Source organism: Syngnathus typhle, linkage group LG3 (genome assembly GCF_033458585.1).
Source record: "Syngnathus typhle isolate RoL2023-S1 ecotype Sweden linkage group LG3, RoL_Styp_1.0, whole genome shotgun sequence".
Classification (NCBI taxonomy): domain Eukaryota; kingdom Metazoa; phylum Chordata; class Actinopteri; order Syngnathiformes; family Syngnathidae; genus Syngnathus; species Syngnathus typhle.
Genome location: NC_083740.1, coordinates 2,667,358 through 2,688,069, shown reverse-complemented (window position 1 = coordinate 2,688,069; position 20,712 = coordinate 2,667,358). Strand labels below are relative to the sequence as shown.

Here is a 20,712-nt window from a genome sequence, read left to right as displayed (position 1 = left end):
TCATGGGTTATCTGACGTCAATGTATATATACAAGGATTGAACTTTTTCACTGAAGAGCTTTGTAGTTATTTTTAAGTTCTTCTTTCTTGGGGGGTGATTGATTAAAAATGTATGTTTGGGCTTGGAAGTAAAAATAAATAAATAAACTCGTGAATATTAGTATATTGAAAATGCATCCATCTATTTATAGAATTTGGAGTTGATTTTTGTCAATGTCATATGTCGCCTTGAACTGTCGTAAAACGTCGCGCTTCTTATGACGTAGGTGAGCAACAGCGGGCTAGTTTGAAATGTGGAAGCCATAATAAACAAATATGACGTGTTTAGGATGCGGTTGACAACCGTCGTGAAGGTCGAAAAAGACATTTAGAGCATGTCTCGTTATGTGATTTCTTTGGAGGATGCTTTTGAGCCAAGACGGAGATTTTATCATCGACAGAGACTTGCGAACGAGTGCGCGACAGCTGCTGGCTAACGCTTAGCATTAGCTCCCGGTGGCTCTGTTGTAGCGGTATTGTGAAAAGTGTAATTATATTAATATTAGAGGGAAAACGACATTTCTGGAGCCACAATGTCGTTTGCAGACGCCTCTTGTATGTTGGCACTGGAGGAGCAAGTGAGAAGCTTATCGGAGGAGTTGGTGCAATGCCAGGTATGTCGCCAAAACACTTACAAATATGTTTGGGCTGATACTTTGTGTTACAGTTTGTACTTTTCCCTTTACCGAGCTAAATAACAATGTCACAAAAAGTGAATTCACGTTAATTGCAATATAGTGGAAGAACATATTGTTTTGCCAGAACCTGTTGAACATAAATATCGACTTAAGTACAGTGACGTTCTTTGAAATCTGTAACTATTATTTGCACTGAAGCCATTCTTGTGCATGTAAATCTAAAGATGCTGCTCACTGAGCATCACTGAGCAGGCTCTCCTCCTCAGTTTGTGATGGAGAGATGTTTCCAATGCACACTCGCCACCAGGTGGTGCCTAACAACATGGGAACTGTTGGAATGCTTTGAATAAGTCACAAGATTGTCATGCGACAGGTTGTCAGCTCATTTCCTGCAATATTGACTCACTTTATTGATGGTCACATTAATGAGCCATCTCCTTGCAAAATGAACGTGACACAATTTACTTCTTCATTGCAAGGAATTGATCATTAGAAAGTCACTTGATCAATTGGAGCCGAAAAGCATGTTTTCCTATTTTGCATTTAGAGTAGGGATGCACCGAAAATTCGGCCACCGAAAATTTTCGGCCGAAAATGACCCAAAAGTGCATTTTCGGTTTTTGGCCGAAAGACCTAAATCACCGAAACAACACGGCCGAAACTTGTGATGACGTGAGCAAACAGCGCAGCCAGCACACGGGAAAACGGGATAAGAGCCAGCATGTCTGCGGTGTGGACTGATTTCACTATCTCAGAGAAAGACCCACGGATAGCGATTTGCAAAACATGCAATGCTGAAATTTCAAGAGGGGGTGCATCTGCAAAAAGTTTCTCCACGTCGGGTTTAATTCATCACCTGAAATCCAAACATCCCGATCGCCATTCTGAATATGAGAAGAAGGCGACACAGAAAAGGAAACTGACACCGAGCACGCCCACTCCGTCTGTGGCGGACGTTTTTGAAAAGGCAAGAAAGTTCTCCAGTGATTCTGCCAAGGCAAAGGGCATAACACACAAAATTATGGATTTCATTGCCTTAGATGATCAGCCGTTCTCTATCGTAGAAGATGTGGGATTTCGTAGGCTGATAGATCACATTGAGCCCCGTTATGCTATGCCAAGCAGACGACATTTCTCAGACGTGTGTTTACCTGAGCTGTTTAATATCGTTATTATTTAATGTACACATGAGTGGGGTCAAGTTAAACATTTTATTTTTATTTTATTTTATTTTTGAATTTTAATTTATATTGTGCATTGTTGTAATGTCAGTGCTAAATAGATATTTTCATACTTTTGTAACTGGTTTATTGCAATGCCTTGATTTTAGTGAGGTTAGTACACATGTAGCCATAAATGCTGTGGTTCTAATAACTGACATAATCATTTCTTCCGGTGTTTCGGTTTTCGGTTTTCGGCCTTGGTTTCCTCATTTTTGGTTTTCGGTTTCGGCCAAGAATTTTTATTTCGGTGCATCCCTAATTTAGAGATTATTTATTTATTTAATTCATTTCTGTGTACAGTATAATTTTGTATTGACCAAATCTCATGAGCATGCATAGATGTCAGTGAAAGAAGCGTGGGGGGGGGGGGGGGGGGGCAAGCCTTGCTCAAGGGTAGAGATGCATACAGCTTCAGATTAATTGAAAAAAAAAAATCAAATATAGTAAATAACATACTACAAATCCATCGTCGTTGACTACATGATACTTTAGATGCAACAATCAATTATCGGCAAATAATTATCAACGTAATTGCTATTTTGATCGTAATCATTTTGAAACGTAGCTTTAAAAAATCGGATCAACCCTTTCATTGCTTACTGAAATAATTTTTAGTTCCAGGCTATTTTTTTTAAATATTTTATGTCATAATTCAATAAGTATATTTCGACCAAAATGGAAGTGCGTAACATTTCCAGTCAACAAGCCGATGGCTTCCCTCTGATTTTCTTACTGCCACTAAACTGCCTGAAAGGCGCAACATCCTCGGTGGTCTCATTCACGGAATATGACATCAGAGCTCCGGACCGTCTAATTAGGGAAGGGGGGTGGGGGGGGGGGCTTTATTCCTGTAGTGTACCATTTAAATATTGCCATTTGAATATCAGTGATGTCTTAAGTCTCTGGCAAGATGTACTCAGGGACAGCCATTAACTACAAAGGCGCCCATCTGTCAGCCAGCAAGTGCTCCTGCTAGACTGATGCTAATTTAATTATCATGTGTGGCTGGATTCCAGTGGCTATGTTTTGGCCCGTGGTGTTTCGCTGTCTTAACATGAAAACTGAATAATTCATCCGGCCATCAAACGCACATCCGACACATGTTTTAACGCGCGCTGATGAGGTTCTTGACCAAACACGGCTAATGGCGGCTAAAGGGTCCTGCATGTTTATTCGCGTCGAGCCGCATTGCAGAATCTCCGGCAGCTCTTCCACGGCCGCAGATACCCGTGGATAGCTTAGCTTGACACTCCTTCCACTTGATATGTTCCTCTCATGGTCTCATCAAGGTCCGCTCTGCCATTTGACTAAATAATTGATGAGACACTTTTGAGATGGGGGGCTAAAATTCATGTACTAATTGGAGACCGGCGGATTCCAGTGGGAGGGATGACTTTTATCTTGTGATGATGTGAACATAATTTATCAGATAATTTTATATCAAGTCGATTTGGTGTAATTCTGTCTTTTAATGTCAGAAACGTGTGGGGTTTTTTTTCTCGCCGTAGATGTCCCTCATTAAACCAAATGTAGCTTTAGAAAACTCCAGAGACAATTTGAATTGGTAATGCGGCAGGCAGGCAGGCAGAGGCCGGCCGGGTTGGTCGACTTGAAGATGACTCGGTCTGTCATCGGTTTTGAGTTTCTTTGGGGCTGCTTAAAAACAGATGTGGAGCGCTTGATTAATGAAGAGACTCCGTATCAACATGGATGCCAGCCCCCTCGCCGATCATAAATAGTGCATGGTGACAAGTGTCAATGCTTGCTCCCCTTGAGTCGAAGGTCACATCCCAGGCGCTGGCGTTCAGAGCCGACTCGGGCCCATCAAAAATTATTTTGTACAAGACGGCCTAAATTATTGATGGGCTTCTCTTTTCCCTGGTATGCTAATGTCATCAGCGATTCCTCTTCATTTTTGTTTTTGAGGGGAGAGAAAACTGACATGTTTTCCTGCTGTCCTTACTGGAGGGAAGTTAAAGGAAAATGTTGCCGAATGTTAATAAGGGTCCAAATTAAAAAAAAAAAAAACAAGCGCCTGCTGCGTTTTGAGCAAATATTGTCGTGATGTCGCTGCTCGTTCAGTCCATTTTGTGATAATAACTTTGTTTTCTCAGGCCGATAAAGACTTTGTGTGGTCCCTGTGGAAACGACTTCAAGTGGAACATCCCGACTTGACCCAGGCTGTGAGTCTGGTAGTTGAGCGGTGAGTCCATTCATTTATTTTTCTCCAGTGCGGCGAGATCAGCGTGAAAGTCGCTCGGCGGACGTAAGGCACCTTGGCCGTTCTAGCGGGGTTAGGACGGAATTTTCCGCAGATGCCCATTTAAGCCTTGTTATCCTCAGCATCGCCGTTCAGCCACGGAAACCTTTTTAATGAAAACACGCTTACTCGGCTCCCGTCGTGGACCGTCCAAAGACCCCTGCCAACGGGCGTCTTTAACGGATAGATTCAGATTGACTATAACCTTTTTTCACCGAGTGGCTAAGCCACATCAAGATCACTGGCATGGGAACGTTCAGCAAAGATAAAATATGTACCGTTTTGCTGACAATGCCCGTATGGATAAATGTAATCTAATATCGGCGGCTTCTGTCCTGTTCCTGGACCGAAAGATCCAAGGACGGGAATATCTGGCTTCTCAGGGTTTTTTTTTTTTTAAAGTCATATACGTGATTATTTTTGCCGTTTCGAGCCACGTTAACATAAAATAATCGATGACAAATCTTCTCGACCGAGTCACACACCTGGTTTGAAAATAGCTTCAATAAATAAAGATGGATGCACTGAAGCTACAATATCAAGGCCCTGAGAGTTGTTAACAGATTCCAAACAGGAGAGTTAAAAAAAAAAATAGACACCGCGTATAGTAAGCGCGTCGAGAGAGTTGCTACAGGTGCGTCCCGGTGTTTCGTCTCAGCTTCTTCAGTTAGTTCACAGCCCCCCGCAGGAAACCCATCAAAGTGTGCTGGTCCGCCGAGACCGCCGGGGGAACATCGCAGCGTGTGTACTGTATCACCTGATGCACAGGAGGATATTGACATGGTAATTATGTCGACTCCAGTCAAGCGCGGGTCCCCACCGGGAGCCTCCGTTCAAACCCCCTCCTTTCCCCCTCTTGTGGATTTCTTTTGGAGGAGCGATTGGTTGCTTTACGCGGTGAGCCTCGACGCACCAGGAGATGTAGCTAGGGCAGCTCGCGTTCCATCGCTTACCCCAAGGGAACCCGCCAGATACTTATTTCAGCGTCTATCAGGGGAGAAAGCTGATCAGAAGAGGCAAAGAGACTGGAGGAAAGGCCTTGAAGATGGGAGGTGTAGCGGGAGTGAGCGATGGGGGGGGGGGGGTGTCCTCCAGCAGTTGAAACAAACCGGTCCCCAATTGCTGCTCTGTTTTTGTCTCCCTAGAAGTTCACACGATTAAAGATGTGCCAGGGGGGGCTGAAAGGAAAGTTCACTGCGGTGTTTCCTGTAAATCTTTAGAATTTTCTTCTTTTTTTTTTTTATTTTTTTATCTACGATATCAATTTTGTGGCATTGCAGCAAGAATCGTGGAAGTCAAGATTTGCTTCGGCGGGCCACACAAAGTGTTGTGATGGGCCTGGTCGGGTCTATGGGCGTTAGTTTGAGGTCTGTCGGGTGCATTTAAACCCTTTTAGAACATGTAAGTTCCTTCTGCAGTGTTTAAAAAGGTTCTTAGGTTGAAAAATGTGTGGGAGACTCTGACGATATCATTCAACAATGTTCCCGGGAGCTTGGTGACTTGGGGATTCCTCCCAGTCTGCTATTTATTTGCCCTTTCCGTGCATTTCTCCATCATAGTCTCTTTTAAGAAGTGACTTTGATCTGAAAGTTTGTAAATCTTCCACCGTTCCGTCTTTTAGGGAGAAGCACAAAGGTGAGATGAAGGACAGGAAGGTGCTGGAGATCCTTCAGGCCAAAGACTTGCAGATACAGGAGCTGAAGCAGGTAATGTCGGGATTATTTTTATAAAGAAAAATCTCATTCCATGTTGTTGCTCCCACTACTTTTTCTAAACTGTTATAAACTTTCATTGTTAACCATATTGGGAATGCACGTGCTAAGCTTTCTGTCCTCGACCTTTAAAAAGCGTCGTTCCCCCTCCCCTCTTACAAATTGAGCACGACCGAGGCTCAGATTGTTCACGCCGACCTCATTATCAACGTTTGAATTGATCTGACGCTCCCACGTCTAAATCTCGATGAAAGCCCCCCAACCACCTCCGCGCTCTTAGCACAGCAATCCGGAAGTGGCGAGGGCCTAAATCCACAATCCGGACGGATCAGAGCCATTTCCCACATCGCGGCAGTTAATTGCATCCCAGAGCAGCGTGTTATTTGAGACGAGTGCACGCTCGCAGAAGGTAGCGGATTATAACACGATTCCAAATCGCGGCCGCCTACATAGCGAGGCCGGGAGGCCCGCAAAAGCTGACAGAATTAAGCAGCAAAATCAGATATTAGCGTTTTTATTGATCTCGGTGGGGGGCGGCCATTTTGCCACCTGTCGCCGACTAAAAATGACATCAGAGTTGCTCGCCCAATCGCGGCTCAACTGCATTCTGAGTTTGGTCACGTGACGTTCAAGTCGAGCCCAATACGATCCAAGACTGTTGTTTGATTTCGCCTCGGCAAAGACTTTTTTTCAGCTTCTCTTTTTTGCCCGCTTTCTATCCGCAGCAAGTGTCCGAAAAGCAGCCAAAGGTGAACAAGCGATGCCCATCGATGGCCGAGGAGGTGGCTTTAATGAAGAGCGAGCTGGACGCCGTGAGTCAACAGCTGCTCGACAAGAGCGCGCAACTGCAGGTGGGTCCGTCAAATGTAGCTCGGATTCTTCTCGAACGCAATGACGAGCTTTGTGGCTTTTTCCTTCCGGATTTGTCCTGCCGCAGAGAATACTTAACAGCTGGTAAGGACCAGCAAAAGAAAAGCCGGTTGTTAACTTGCAGGTAAATACTTAATGACCGCATCAATGGGGAGGAGAGCGGCGAGAGCGCGTCTTTCGCCGCGGACGCCCCCTAATTATGACCGCGTGGGACCCGGCGATGATTAATTGATAGACGAACAGTCCTCTCACTGTTTTGCTGCCGTCTCACGGCGAGAGATGGCAGGGGGACAGCATCAAAAGGCCAGTCGAACGGGCCTCGCGCCCGGCGCCGTTCTCATTAAAGCCGACACGGCGGCCCTTTTGTCGGCGTGCGGCCGGCGAGCGCGAGCCCCTCGGTGCAGGTGACCTCGGCCAATCAGCGGCTCACGCGGGCATCTCCCGCTCTAAATTAGGGGAAAAACAAAATATCAAAGCCCCGCCAAGCATTACATATTCATGCAACGGTAGAGCCCCTACTGTTATTAAAAAAAACAAGGGGAAAGTCGAGACAGCAAACTTGAATCAAAGATGGGTTTATGTGACCCTAAATGTATATTGGGGGAAAAAACACCTCTGGTTTTTAAAATATTTTAAAGGTAAACAGTGGCAAAATTGTGGCTCCATTTGAAAATGAGCTGTGCATGAATCCATTGTGACACCTAATTTACTTAATAACTTCATGAACATCGCTGTATTTTTCATTTAATTTTCCATTGTTGCGTGTGAAATAAATCACGTACTATATGCTGTATATGGCACATCCGGAACTTTTTTTTTTTCTGGACTTGTGCCGGTAGCAAACAATCTGAAACGCGAGGGGAAGGCAAAAGCTCCTCCATCATAACTTTTTTGTTTTTCTCGTGTTATTGTTGATTTGGCCCTCTCGACCCCGTCCCCTGACACGCGCGCCTCCCTCATCTTCATCCAGGAATTGAAGACGGAGTGTGGGAGGAAAGAGGAGGAGGCGCAGCGGGCGGCGCGTGCACTCGAGGAGGAGAAAGGGGGATTAGCGTCCCGCTGCGTCGCCCTGCAAGCTGACCTGGAGGAGAAGGAGAGGCGGGCCCAGCACCAGCGTGACCAGAGGGAGGCTGCTCAGGCCAGAGTCAAGGTTTGGAGCACACGCACGCGATGGTCCTTGTCCTCTGCGGCGTTTCCATTTCTTCTGCACACCTTGACATCGCTGATCCCTCGCTCCTTCCCCTCTCAAACGAACCTCAGGAAAGAAAGGGAAAAAAAATTGCTGCAGCAAAAGCACACTTTGAAAGCACTCATGGAAGAAGAGCTTCCGCTATATATGTGGAAAAAATGGATTTTACCTGGAGGATGGTTTTTGGGGGTGACTAAAAATAGGCTATTTTATTTATGATTAGTTCAAATAAAAAAGGGAAGCGGCAGACACTAAGAAATGTGAAATTCCAAAAAAAGTGGGAAAAAATATTTTATTCCAATGATTTATTTATTTTTCTTCTTCTTTAGAATAAAATGTGTTGAGAATAAAGTTATATTTTTTGTGAATGTGTTCATTTGACTATTTACAAATCCTTAATGACTTTCTCCAAAATTACTTTTCCAGGATCTTGAGGAAGAAGTGCGGATCGCCCGGCAGGAGGTATCCACCACGCAGAGCCACAACAGCGCCCTGGCAGCTCGCCTCTCCACCAAAGAACAGGAAGCGGCCACAAAAGACCATCGGCTTCGCAAACTCGGGTGCGCTCCACGTGCCACCGCACACCTCATCTGCTTTCAACGAGTTTACGTTTAGTGTGCATGCGGATGGCGCTAAGTACCCACCGCTTTCAACGCAGAGACTCGGGGGTGACACTGATATTTCCAAGCGCGGCTCACCTAAAGCCACCCCGTAAGCCCCGAATAGTGGATGCGCTTTTAAGGAGGCAGAAAAAGGAAACTGGGCAGGCTTTGGCTAAGCTGTAGTCGATATGATAAAAACTCTGGGAACCGTTAGGAGCCTTAGCGGTAATCTCATCTCTTTTTTTTTTTCTTTAACTACTTTTCTGTTTTAATGGCCGCCGCGCTCTAATGTGTCAGTCACATTCGGAGCTCGCCAAGGCCTCTCATGGTTTTAGCTCGGTGATTAAAGATGGCTTCGCGCGTTCGAGGAGCACTTTACGCTTGTAATTCCGCAGCAACTCTGGGAATTGATTCGTATTAAGCGTTCTTTATCGGTCGCGCGGTCGCGGCGAGATTAATTTGCGCGACGCGCTTTGTGCGCGTTGGCAGGTGTGAGTTCAGCGAAGTGCAGATGTTGTACAAACGGAGCGCAGAGCACGCGGCGGCCCAAAGCCAGCTCATCAAGCAACTGGAGGGACTCAACGTGGACACGCAGAAGGTGATGAGGAACCAGGAAGAAGCGCATACTGCTGACACCAATTCGTGTCAGAAGGTACACACACATGGGACCGCTGGGACCGATTTTTTTATGCTGCCTAGTCATGCCCCCCATATGTCATTTGACAGCTCTACAGCGAGTTGAGCCAATGCTACCAGACCCTCATGTCAAGTGAGGCCAAGCTGCGGAAGAGCCACCAGGAGCTGAGCAGCCAGCTGGCCCACAAGGAGAAGCACATCTTGCAACTGCAGGCCCAGCTGCAACAACAACAACAGCTCCGACAAACTCAGCGGGCAGAAATTTCCATCTCAAGCAACCGACAAACCAACTTGAAGGTGAGAAAAACAGTTTTAGTGACGGTAGGTAGGCCAGTCTGCCTTGGAGGTCCTTTGTAGTCACATAGCCGTGAGCAGATGCCAGTTTTTGAGTTTGCAATGCGGCCATCTTTGAACTGTCACCCTCGAGTTAGAGAGCGCCTCGAAGCCAGATGAAAACCGCATTCAAATTAAGTGGCAGCTAATGAGGTGAGAAGATATGCGATTTTTTTTTATTTGCCCACATCACGCCGTAGGCCCAGACTTTGTCAGATAACATCTTCACGGCAGCTGATGAGTTTTTGCGCTCGGTCAATCGGACCGCTCGGTAATAACCGGCAGACTGTCGCAGATATCCGATCCAAACGTTAAGCGAGACGCCATCGCCCCGCACCACTTAACCCCGGTAATTTAACCAGCCGCCCGTATGTATAAATGGATCGTTTAGCCGTTAATTAATTACAGCGGCGGAATCTTCCTGCCGGTAATTAATACGATATTTCGAAGAGCCGCTGTTTGCGTGTAGCACGTGTCGAAAGTTGAACGCTCGCTAGCAGCTTGGAGATCACATCTTTTGTGTCTTTAACTTTCACACCTACTGACATCAAGCGAGCAGGTAAACAGATCCGCCGTCCCGAAGCGGGAGCGCTCAGTCGGGAGGGCGTTCTGGTTCCCACTCTGCAATTTCACTGACAGGTTGTGCGAGAGAGGGAAGAAAAAAAAAAAAGGGCACTGAATTAAAAGCGCGTGTGTATTTGGGCACGTAATCACAAATTCCGTAACAAGTTCCTCCGGAACACCTGCTAAATTCTAATGCTCGGGTTGTCGGGGCAGATGTGATTTTAAATTTAAATGTTTTTGGTTGGAAGTTCCCCGTCCAAGGTGATCAAAGTGCTGATCGCAACAGGAGCACGAGGCGGAGGAGACGCGGCGCTCATTTGAAAACAGGCCAGAGTGGCAGCTTTGAACACTCGGCTCATCCCGCGGTGTTGGGATTTTTTTTTCTTCTTCTTCTATTATTGTTATTATCAGGCCGCATAGCTTTGGGGAATACGAGAGGAGAATAAGACCCATTGCGAGTTCCGTGTCCGTGCTCACTTAAGTTGATGCCGAGGTAAAGGTAGCGCGTGATGAACATCTGTTTTTGTGCTCACCGAGGAACCACGGCGGTCCCCGGCCAGTAGCAAACTACACATCTCCACAACGCAACATTCACAAGTTTCACACTGTGAAGTTCAACCAGAGTTTTCTGGAGAAAAAAAAAAGTCTCATAAGACTTTAACTTTACCTCCTTAATTGTGTTTTGCTTTTTTGCGTTTTTTTTTGTGTGTGTAATGCCACGCACGTTGTCACGGTAACCGTCTAATTACAAATTGAATTTAGCACAACGATCTAATGAATCAAACCTAGGATTTCTTTCAACGTAGCTTCTTCAAATGGTGGGTAGATTTTATTTTAATTTCACTTTAAACGGATGAACTTCTCTTTGGAGCTTCCACTATAACTTTTCTACGATCCAGTCGACAACATAGCATCAAGTTTACTCTTGTAGTTTTTTTTTTGTTTTTTTGTCTGGCTGTCAGTCAGTGTTGTGTTGTGATTAAAGGGCACCATTAGAGTGTAATCCGTAGCAGACCTCGGGCTTTCTGGAAGCTTCAGCTGAGTCCATGAGTGATAATGTGCTCATCCTGTGGGCACTCATTCAACTACTGGATGCTCGCCCATAGAGCAAAAGAGCGAAGGTATAAAGAAAAGTTATTTGCTGCTCGTCTTGTGCTTTGACTATTTATTTTTTATTTTTTTAAAGACTCCAGTGTTTTGGTGTTTTTCGTACTGAACATTTAGGTGCCGTGCTAAGTGGCGATGACCATCTGCTCCACTCTTTTAGCCTCTCTAGCAGCATGTTTAATTTAAAAGTAATCCACTCTGCTATTTAGCCCCCATATATTCTCCTCATCTGCATCCTTGTGTTTCTACTTCCATAAAAAGAAAAAAAAAATGCTTCTTCTAGGCTGTGTTTATGAAAAATAAATAGCGTTGTCAACGCGGGTCGCCGTGCGCCTTCTGGAGCCGAGCCACGTCGGCGGCCGGGCTAATGACATGGACTCCGGCGGTGCGCTTTTACCAGCTCAACCGCTCTCATTAGATGAGAAGCCCGGCCCGGCCCGTCCGCGCAGCCCACCTCATTAAGGAAGCGCAGCCATGTGCCGCCTCGGCTACATGGCGCTCGCTTAAGCGCATACGCGCTGGGGTCAAGCAGACTGCGTGGGAGGACTCAGGGCGATGTGTACACACGCAAATATACACACGGCTTACCTTCTCCTCACCGCTCACTGTCCTTCTCCAAAGTCCCTCACCACAGCAGTTATTGCACACACTCATACATATATGCACACAGTGGTTCTTTGAAGAAGCACCCTCTTGCATACCAAGTGCACCTCTTGGCCTGGTGGGGGGGCCTTTAGCTCGCAGCCCCCTGCTTCTAAAGCAGCCGTACCCGCCGACCTTTTTTTATCCCTCGGAACGGTTACATGCGCAGCATGGCGGCTTATTAAAAAAAAAAAAGAGAGAGAAAGAAAGAAATCGGACTTTTACCTCAATTGCAAAAAAGTTTTGTCATTTTAGAGCACCGCTGATTCATGTTTGCTGATTGTTTTTTTACTTTTAGCAGTTGTACACCAGTCTCATGGGTTCACAACCTCCTTACAACTTCATGAATGTAATGATTTTTGTTCTAATTTAATTTTTTTTCTCACAGTCGTTTACTGTATTTTAAATATTTATTTTTGGTTCACTCAGTACCTCTGTTCTTTACAAAATGTGTATTATATGAAAAAGAGATAATGGAAAATTGCCTTTTTTTTTTTTTTTTTTATGAAGGCCGTGCCCCTCCCCAAATCACAGCCACCGTAGTAATCAACATTGATCAGATTTATTTTGCGGTATAAACGGCGCACGTGTCGCACATTAGGCCTGGCAAGTCTCATTGCGCATTCAGCTCAAGAGCTCGGCAACAGACGGGTCACGGGCTTCAGGGAGAGCCATCGCAAGCATCCCTCCATATGGTCCGGCCTCGCCAGCGAGGCCCACCAGTGCCAGACAAGTTCCCCCAAGAACCTAATCGTGTTCGGTAATTACCGAGACAGGCTTTTTTCTTTTTTTCTTCTCCCTCTTATTTACTCCCCCCAGCCTCCCACTTATCTGTTTGCTGTCTTGTTCTCACTGCACCTGCTTCACGCTCACTCCAAATCTGTTGTTTTTAAACTCATGACATCATTATGAGCGAGCTTCTCTTTACATCTAAAATGTCTCTGTCTTCAACTAGAAAATCAATACGGGGAGCGCTATGTATTTTTAGAATAGATTCCTCTGACTGTTTCTTTAGTACGTTGTACAATGCCAGGAAATTAGATCTGGAAATCTGTTCGAGGCACAAGTAGAGTTCACCGAGACTTGGAATTTGCCAAAAATGCGACGTCCGAGCCAAAATCGATGACTTCCACTTCAATTTTGGTGTCCTCAAAACTGGATGTTCTTGCCCGCTTTTGTTTTGTTTTTAATCTTTGACGCTAACAATGAACTAACAAAGTCAAACTGCTCATTTTTAAAGACACAAAAAGATGTTTGCGGATGAAAACCGCCCCTAGTGGTAGTTTGTATGTATTGCCCACACACAAAAAAACACAACCATCCAAATTGCTCAGTAGCCACTGCTGCTGTTGCAAAAAAAAAAAAGTCTGTCTGTCCTCTTGACTGTGTGAAAGTGATAAATAATTGTAGCAGATTCGCCAGTATGGCCAGCGTCCATTAAATGAGACCCCAGATAATTTGGGCTACCCCCCCAACACCCCATCCCCTTTGGCAGGGCAATTTAATAAAACATGAACAAACTCTTCCCAGCTAATAATTTATCATCCACCTCGCCTCCCGGTTTGCTTAAAGTTGATTACTGCAGCAGTTAATGGGGTCGCGCCCAGATGCCAAATTTCCGATAATGCAATCACAACCTCGTCGGAGAGGGAGCAAAAAAGGTGATGACGTGCTTTTCTGTTCAAGACGCCGTTGCTAAGGCCTCTCTTCGTCGGATTTGATGAGTTAAGTGTCGACAGCAGCAGGTGTGACTGTCCCACCCCCCCCCCACTTTACGCCGTAGGTGTAAAGATGTCGGCAAATGTCAAGTTTTGGAGCCAGACAGAAGCGTCTTTAAGTCTCACCTTTTTAAAATAGCTTTTCTGCTTTTAAGTCCATGCCAATCTGTTTTTTTGACTTGCAGGCACCCGCGTCCGAGCTGACGGTCGCCGCCGCCGCGTCCCCAAAGCTTCGCCGCAATCATTCAGAGGATGAAGTCTCTCCTGTCGGGAGGCGACAGGTGGGTCGACGCAAGTTTCTCTTTGACGGGCGCGTGTGCGGGGGGAGCGGCCGCACTTCCCCGAAAATTACGCCGCCGGCGTCAGATCAAAGCGGCAGAAGTGACACGGAGGCAACGGTGCGTTGCTAGCCATGTGATTCATTAGAGCCTTCCTTCCCGTTTTGTCCCGAAAACACATTTCCACACACACTGTGATCAGGCCCGGCGTGTGCTGCCGGTTTCACGCATGCCTTGGGCCCAGGCACCGGCTGATTTACCGCTTGAGCGGGACATTATGAACACGGAGACGAGCTTTTTGATCTTCTGGACAGTCTCTTTAAGTTTGGCAGGTTTGGAGATGGCCTCACTCGCACGACCAACGCTGGCCCGAAGAGAAGTTTGATTTCTGCCACTGTCCTCATTAAGGCTTCAGCGGGAGGGCCTCTTCTTCTCCTTTATTCACGGAATGTAATTATTTTGCGGCAAATACTTTAATAGTATTGATGCCGTTCAACGAGCTTTCCCGGTTTGCCTCAGGACCGACAGGCCGGCGCGATATTGTTGTTTCCGCCTCATCATCATTAAGTTGCCGATTCATTTCCCGTCTGCTTTAACGGAACCGAGGCTGCAATCAAATGATGTATTTTTTAAACGGACGTGATACTAATCTATAGAAGTCCACCAGCGTGCAGCCCTTATCATTTCTAATTTATGATTATCGACGTGGATGTGCTTTATTCGACGCTGCCTCCGCCTTGTTGTTTTTACAGACAGGAAAGGAATTTGTGTGTATGGTTTAATTCAGTGCTTCTCAATTATTTTCTGTTACGCCCCCCCTTAGCAAGAAGAAAACTATTCGCGCCCCCCCTCCCCACCGTGACTATCCTAACTTGTCTTGTAAGTCGTAAAATGTTGCACTGTCGCAAACGTCACAGAAGTAACAACGAGAGCGCCACTGCCCCCTGCTGGGATGATGCGCAATTACACTTTATTCTAGTACTGCAAAAAAAAAAGCCTGTTCCCCAGGGTCACACGCGCCCCCCCAGGTATAGCACGGCGCCCCACTATTTGAGAAGCACTGGTTTAATTTGACCCAGGAGCGGATTAACTGGTTTTCGATTGTTTCCTATGAGGGAAAAAAAGTGTCAAATGCAACGGTTCGAGGTGATGATCCAGAATTTTCTTTAAAAATGTTTCGATGCCGTCAAACTTGAACAAAGTCGTGCTTTGAGAGCTCCAGATTCCCACGAGCCACGGCGCCCACCTCCTAAATAAGCCAGCCCATTGATAGCCGTGACCTCTCTCGCTCCATGCGGAGGGAAGGCGCGAGAAGATGTCTATGAAATGTTTCAGACCCTTTTTTTTTTTTTTTTTTTTTTATATCCGCTCAGAATAGAGAGTCTTCAAATGCTGTATTGACAACGCGCAGCTTCCGCCGTGCGCGTTACGCTTCTGGAGACATTAGCGGGTGCGATGCGGGCGGGTCATGGCCGTCGAACAAGCTGCACAACCGATGCAGACCGCGGCGGCGTCTTTGCGTTTTCCGAAATCTTTTTTCCACGACGACAAAAATATCTGGGCGAGTCAGAAAATGCCATCATCAGAAAATCACACTTTTGTTTTAGTGTATCTTTGGTAGATGCCAGCTTATGCTACCTTAAAGTTTTTAACATTCTGAAAACTGACCTTAAGTACCCCTCACCACACACACACACACATTGAGAAGAAATTTCAACTTCATCTTTGGCCTTTTCTGGTTGACCTCGGATTCCCCTTCCGGCCGTTCGCTTTCGCCCCGCGACATCCACGCGAGGTCGGGCCAATTGGCACGCCTCCCATCGCGAATATGCAAATCGAGCCGCTAATTAGTTGCACGCAACCATTAAGGCCGAGTTAAAGCACGCGCGGTCGGCATCCGAGCGGACCGCGGCGGCGGAACGAAGCGGGCCGGGTCACCGGAGTCGGCCGTAGCCGTCGCGTCCCACACACACGTGCCTCCAGAGTGCGTTTGAACGAGCAACTGCGGCCATCAGAACTGCAATTAATGATCTGCCATCTTATCTCACGTGCTTCCTCTTTGCACTTCACACCCACTCCAGCTCAAGGACTGCTGCGTGTTTAGGCGCCCTGCATTTTTTTTTTTTTTTTCGCCCCGCCATCTGGTCAGGCCTCCTGGGTTCCACAGGGCGCCTCGCATCGTCTCCTATTCATATTCCACCCGCATATTGTTCCCACTGATTTTTTTTTCTTTCTTTCTCCATATCACTTTATTTATTTATTTTCATGTTGAGGGGGAGGCTGGCGAGCGTAGTTCAGCCAGCCAGCCAGCCAGCCCACCTACCCGCCCCGCTCCCCGCTAATCGGTTGTCCTATCAAGTGTAACCTGGAGGCCCCTAGTAGAGCAATTAGAGCGACCTCCCTGCCCACCTCTTGTAATGAAGCCCAGCACATTGTGGAATCTATAGCCCCTTTAGTCTTCCCTAATGGGACATCATTATTGTCAAAGAAACAATGTAAATGGAAATGAACATACTCATTAGCCAGTCGCAGGGAGAAACCTTTGCCGGTCTTTCACACGCGAGCTGAACTTTCTGCCTGCTGCCCCAGCATGCTTTTATTCCTCTGGTAGCCACTTTGTTTTGCTGAGCATCTGTGTGTACCAAAGTCAGCAATGCCTGTTTTTTTTTTAATGTCAAGGTGTGAGGAAGGAGCAGGGATTATTCACCTTTTTTTTTTTTCTGTTGGCATTTGCTTAGTAGCTACCAGTAGAGATGTTAATCGTTGTCTTTCGTCTCTCAGGGCGCAGCTGTACGGCGATCCCGGTCTCTGTCCCCAGCGGGCAGCGTCGAACTTTATCACGGAAGAAAAAGAGAAGCGCAACAAAGAATTCAAGACCTCGAAGACCTGCTGCAGTCAAAGGTGACGTTCCTCGTGTAGATGAACATTTTGTGTCAAGTGCCAGAACGCCTGACAAATTTTCCGTGAAGGAAAAACTAAACACACAAAAACAGTTTTCAAATCGGCCATAAGTGAGGATGCTAAATGTGATCCAATGTGGCTGACTTTGACTTTTGTAAAGTTTTATAAAGAGCCTGGACTACAGCATGTGGCCGGTGGCTCACTTGCGGCACGTTTGATTACAGCTATCAGCTGCCGCAAGGTACGAATCTCCGCATCTCGGTATTTGTCGCCGTCTCAAAAGGTTCAATTGCGATTCCTGGGTGACCTTCTCGAGCAAAAGCCTTTTCAAAGTACACGCTACGCTCAAGCCGAGGGAAAAGTGAAATCACAAATCATTAATGGATTGATTGTGAATTTGTTTTTGAGCCTTTTAGAATGAAGATCAAAGTGCGACACATCTCTCCTAATTGATTGATAGAACTTTAACTTTTAATAAAACACTCAACGATACAGTTCACATGGACGAAGCGTCATTTCAATCGCTACGACGCAAACCGGAGCGGCCCTCCGCTTCACCTCTCCTTTCCGTCTTTTGGGCCGAGCGGCGAGCGAGTGATCAAGCAGAGGTCATCTCCCTTTAGAACACAATCCCGACAAGGTATTAGGCATCATTTTCTTGTCAGATCTGAAGTGTCCGACTTAATATCAGCAAGGCGGACGATGATGCTCGGCACCGATTCAGACGACACGCATGACTGTCTTAGTTAATGGTGCCATTTACGTATCTGCCGCTTGAAGAGCGTTTCGTGAAGGAATGCAGAGCAGGGAGGGAGGTGGGGGGTGACAACTCAGACAAACTGGAACTGACGGCATTTATTCATGCTTTGAGTGCATATGGGCATTGGATAAATGTCTTGTTAGTTTTTGCCTAGATTACAGGTTATCAATTAAAAGTTACATTTATTTAGATTTCTTTAAAACAGTGTATTGTTGCACAGCAGCAATAATAATTTGTTTTTATTTATTATTTATTTTATTTTTCATTTTGATTAGTAACCACTTGAAAAAATGATCAGAATCAGTTTTATTGGCCAATAAACTAATCTTTTTAGAGGGAATAGAAAAAAGTTCATTTGTTGCCATAAGTACGCACACCCTCACGTTCTTTTAATGGGGCTGCAGCCGTGTCCCAAATGCACCTGTCACATTCTGATTAAATACATTTCAGATATTCTTTTGCGCTTTTCCTGTCTATAAAAACATTTTGAAATGATTTGTCTTTCTCCTTTTTTTTTTCGTATCACATCAACTTGGCATTTGAACAGGGGTGTGTCGACTTTTCGTATCCCCGGCCTGCCCATTGAAGACCTCTGCCCTAGATCTCCCGTTAAGCAATGTGCCCCGCATCAAATTGCCGTAAAGCGACCTCGCCTCCAGCGTCTTGCACTCTCGGCCGCATCTTCTAAACTGGCTCTTTCCGACAGAATGCCTTTCAAATTGGGATCGCCTGGCTGTGCCGCTGACATGTTGACCTTAGCAACTAACGGCGGCCGACTGGCAAACAAACAGCACTCTCCATTGTCTTGGCTTTCAAGCAAACAGTGGCTTGTTGCCGTGTAATTATTTTTCAGCTTGAGAACGTCCACCGCACGAGCTACGTATCGATCTGCCGCGGCCAAGGGTCTGTGGCCTGATAACCGAGTCGGGCCGCCCATGGGAGAGCAGCCTGGGAATCCATGATGTGGCTAATGCCCTGCCACTTGTTCCGTCCCCCCCCCCCCTCGGTCGCTCCAGTTAGTAGCACTCGTGGACCCTTTCATTAGAGCCTTGTTTGTCAGAGTCTGCGGGCTGCTTGAAGGGGCAGTCTTGCAGATGTCCTCTGTGAATAATCCACGCTAGGGAAAATCCATACTTGTCATTGGCAGTCTCTGTTTGTGCTCACTCGCCGTCCGCCCCGTGTTTGTGTGGGCTCTCTCTGTTCTCTTTGTCCTTGTTAATAATAACAGGGCCGAGGGCTCGCATTTCCCTCTCTGCAGGGCAGCCGTGTCATATCAGCGGTAAACAAGCTCCTTCCCTTCAGAAAGACAACTCTCCCAAGCCCTGGCCACTCGAGCAGAAACCGAGCCACCCCCACCCCGAGCGCCCCCTCGCCTCGCTCACCCTTCCTTTCACGTTGCCTTTTTGCTTTCTTCTCCTAGTAATTTCTTGGTTTTCGCCGGATCTCTCCTTTTCACTCGCGGCCCCCTCGTTCGCCATGTCCGCCCAAAGTGTTTTCTCGCTCGCCCTCGCCATTAAGGTCAGAGCGATGGGCAGGAGGCGGAAGGGGCTTCTCCTGACAAGAAAAATCCATATGTTGTCTTCTCTCACTACTCCGGTTTGAAGTCAGGAGTCCGATCTCGCTGGGTTTTAATAGCTGTCAACAACGCAACCTACTGTGCGCTCGCTCAGCCAGTTTCAAGTACGAGAACACCGCCAAAGTACAACACTTCCGCCGACATTCCATAAAAAACAAAATGGCCGACTCAATTGAAAGGTTCAGTGGCCCTTTAAAATAATTCCAAAGTTCTTCATTTAGTCTCTCTGCAGGGGAGTTGTTGAAGATGTCAGATAATCTATCTTTTTTTTTTAAATAAATGTGTGTTTCTTACAGACTGAGGAGAATGAAGAACTGAGGAGAGCCCACGACAGAAGACGTGAGCGTCTTTTGTTAGTACAGAAGAACTACAAGGCCGTCAGAGACCAGCTAAAAGCGGCAGAGAAAGCAAACGACATGTACGTACAATCACGTTTCATTCACGAATTGTACGTACTTTTTCACAATATTGATCTACGGGGGCGTTGAAGTGGCTGTCACGCTGACAGAGCAGTCCCGATTCGCCTTCGAGAGAATCAAGCCAACTCAATTTGAGGCGTTTTGTGACTCTCCCACCTCGGCGTTCATTAGGACGTGAGAGCCGGAGGCTGGAGGTGTCTACTCCTGCAGGGTGGCAAGGTGCGGAGAAAAGAGAAAGGGCCACTTCCTGCTATCTTCACCAGTAACCACAGGATTTTTTTCTTTTTTCATACAAGTGTCAAAATATCATTAATAAGCGGCCATTGTTATCTCTATTCATCCAGCGAGGCTGTTTAAAAATGCATGTACGAGTGCACATGGGTGGCGGCTGAACGGGAGCTAAGTGCGGACCCCCGTCAGCTGTTTTCTCTCCGGGTTAATTAAAGAAAACAGCGGTGCAACGTGAGCCCGTGAGAAAGTGCGGCGGGCGCGCTCGGCGCGGCGGCTCACGTCAGCTCAGCGCCGTGTGCTCGCTCGGGGTGAGAACAAAGGGCGGGCGGAGGCAACGGCGCTTTGGCCACAATATTTTTTTCACGCCATCAATGACTTGTTTCGCGCTAAAAACTCTGGAAATGTGGGAGCAGCCTGGTTTTACACTGGCCAATTACTGAAGTCCACTTGGGTGCATTTGATTGATTGATCACTTTTGTTTCACTTTGTCAGAATTTTTAAAGACGTTTAGAGACTATTTAAAGGCAGAAAAAAAAGAGTTTCGAGTTTCTCCTGCCTTGCTTTGACGAAATGAGACGAGTCCCTACATGTTGCCCACTTGCGATTTATCAACATGTGATTCTGACCAAATCATTTTTGTCATCAAAACATCATTGAAGAGCTAAAATGTTCTCGAAGCAGTATTTTTACAACTCTTAAATTGTCACATTTTAAAGTTACCCGCTCGCCGTGTTGCCGAGTGACACACACCGCCGAGAGAGAGAATCAACGGAAGCATGGGCCAATCACAAAGCAGGCCTGAAATTTGTTGTCTCATTAACATGCAGACAGTGTGCAGTCCCGATGAAACCTCGCTGCCATTCAACATTACCAACATTTTTTTTTTGCAAAACGGCTTGGTCGAGAGCGGGCAAAAGCTGACTTCCTGTTTATATTAGAGAAGGGAAAAAGTTTTTTAATCATACTCGGTGTGATGGGGGGGGGGGCGCAAATAAAATTAAAGGTTATTAAAGC

At 46.4% G+C, this 20,712-nt stretch overlaps 1 protein-coding gene across 4 annotated transcripts in view; it reads left to right on the top strand.

Annotated features, from left to right (window-relative positions):
• The first annotated feature begins 262 nt into the window (after positions 1-262).
• Positions 263-20,712, top strand: part of cntln (centlein, centrosomal protein) — a 58,519-nt gene continuing 38,069 nt past the window's right edge. For all 4 annotated transcript variants that reach the window (XM_061273961.1, XM_061273959.1, XM_061273958.1 and 1 more), the window contains exons 1-11: positions 263-653; positions 4,015-4,103; positions 5,782-5,866; positions 6,598-6,723; positions 7,713-7,892; positions 8,358-8,491; positions 9,023-9,185; positions 9,260-9,466; positions 13,719-13,814; positions 16,593-16,712; positions 19,345-19,466. In XM_061273961.1, coding sequence (XP_061129945.1) covers positions 573-653; positions 4,015-4,103; positions 5,782-5,866; positions 6,598-6,723; positions 7,713-7,892; positions 8,358-8,491; positions 9,023-9,185; positions 9,260-9,466; positions 13,719-13,814; positions 16,593-16,712; positions 19,345-19,466 — 1,403 coding nt within the window. In that variant the 5' untranslated portion in view covers positions 263-572. The remainder of the gene's footprint in view (positions 654-4,014; positions 4,104-5,781; positions 5,867-6,597; positions 6,724-7,712; positions 7,893-8,357; positions 8,492-9,022; positions 9,186-9,259; positions 9,467-13,718; positions 13,815-16,592; positions 16,713-19,344; positions 19,467-20,712) is intronic.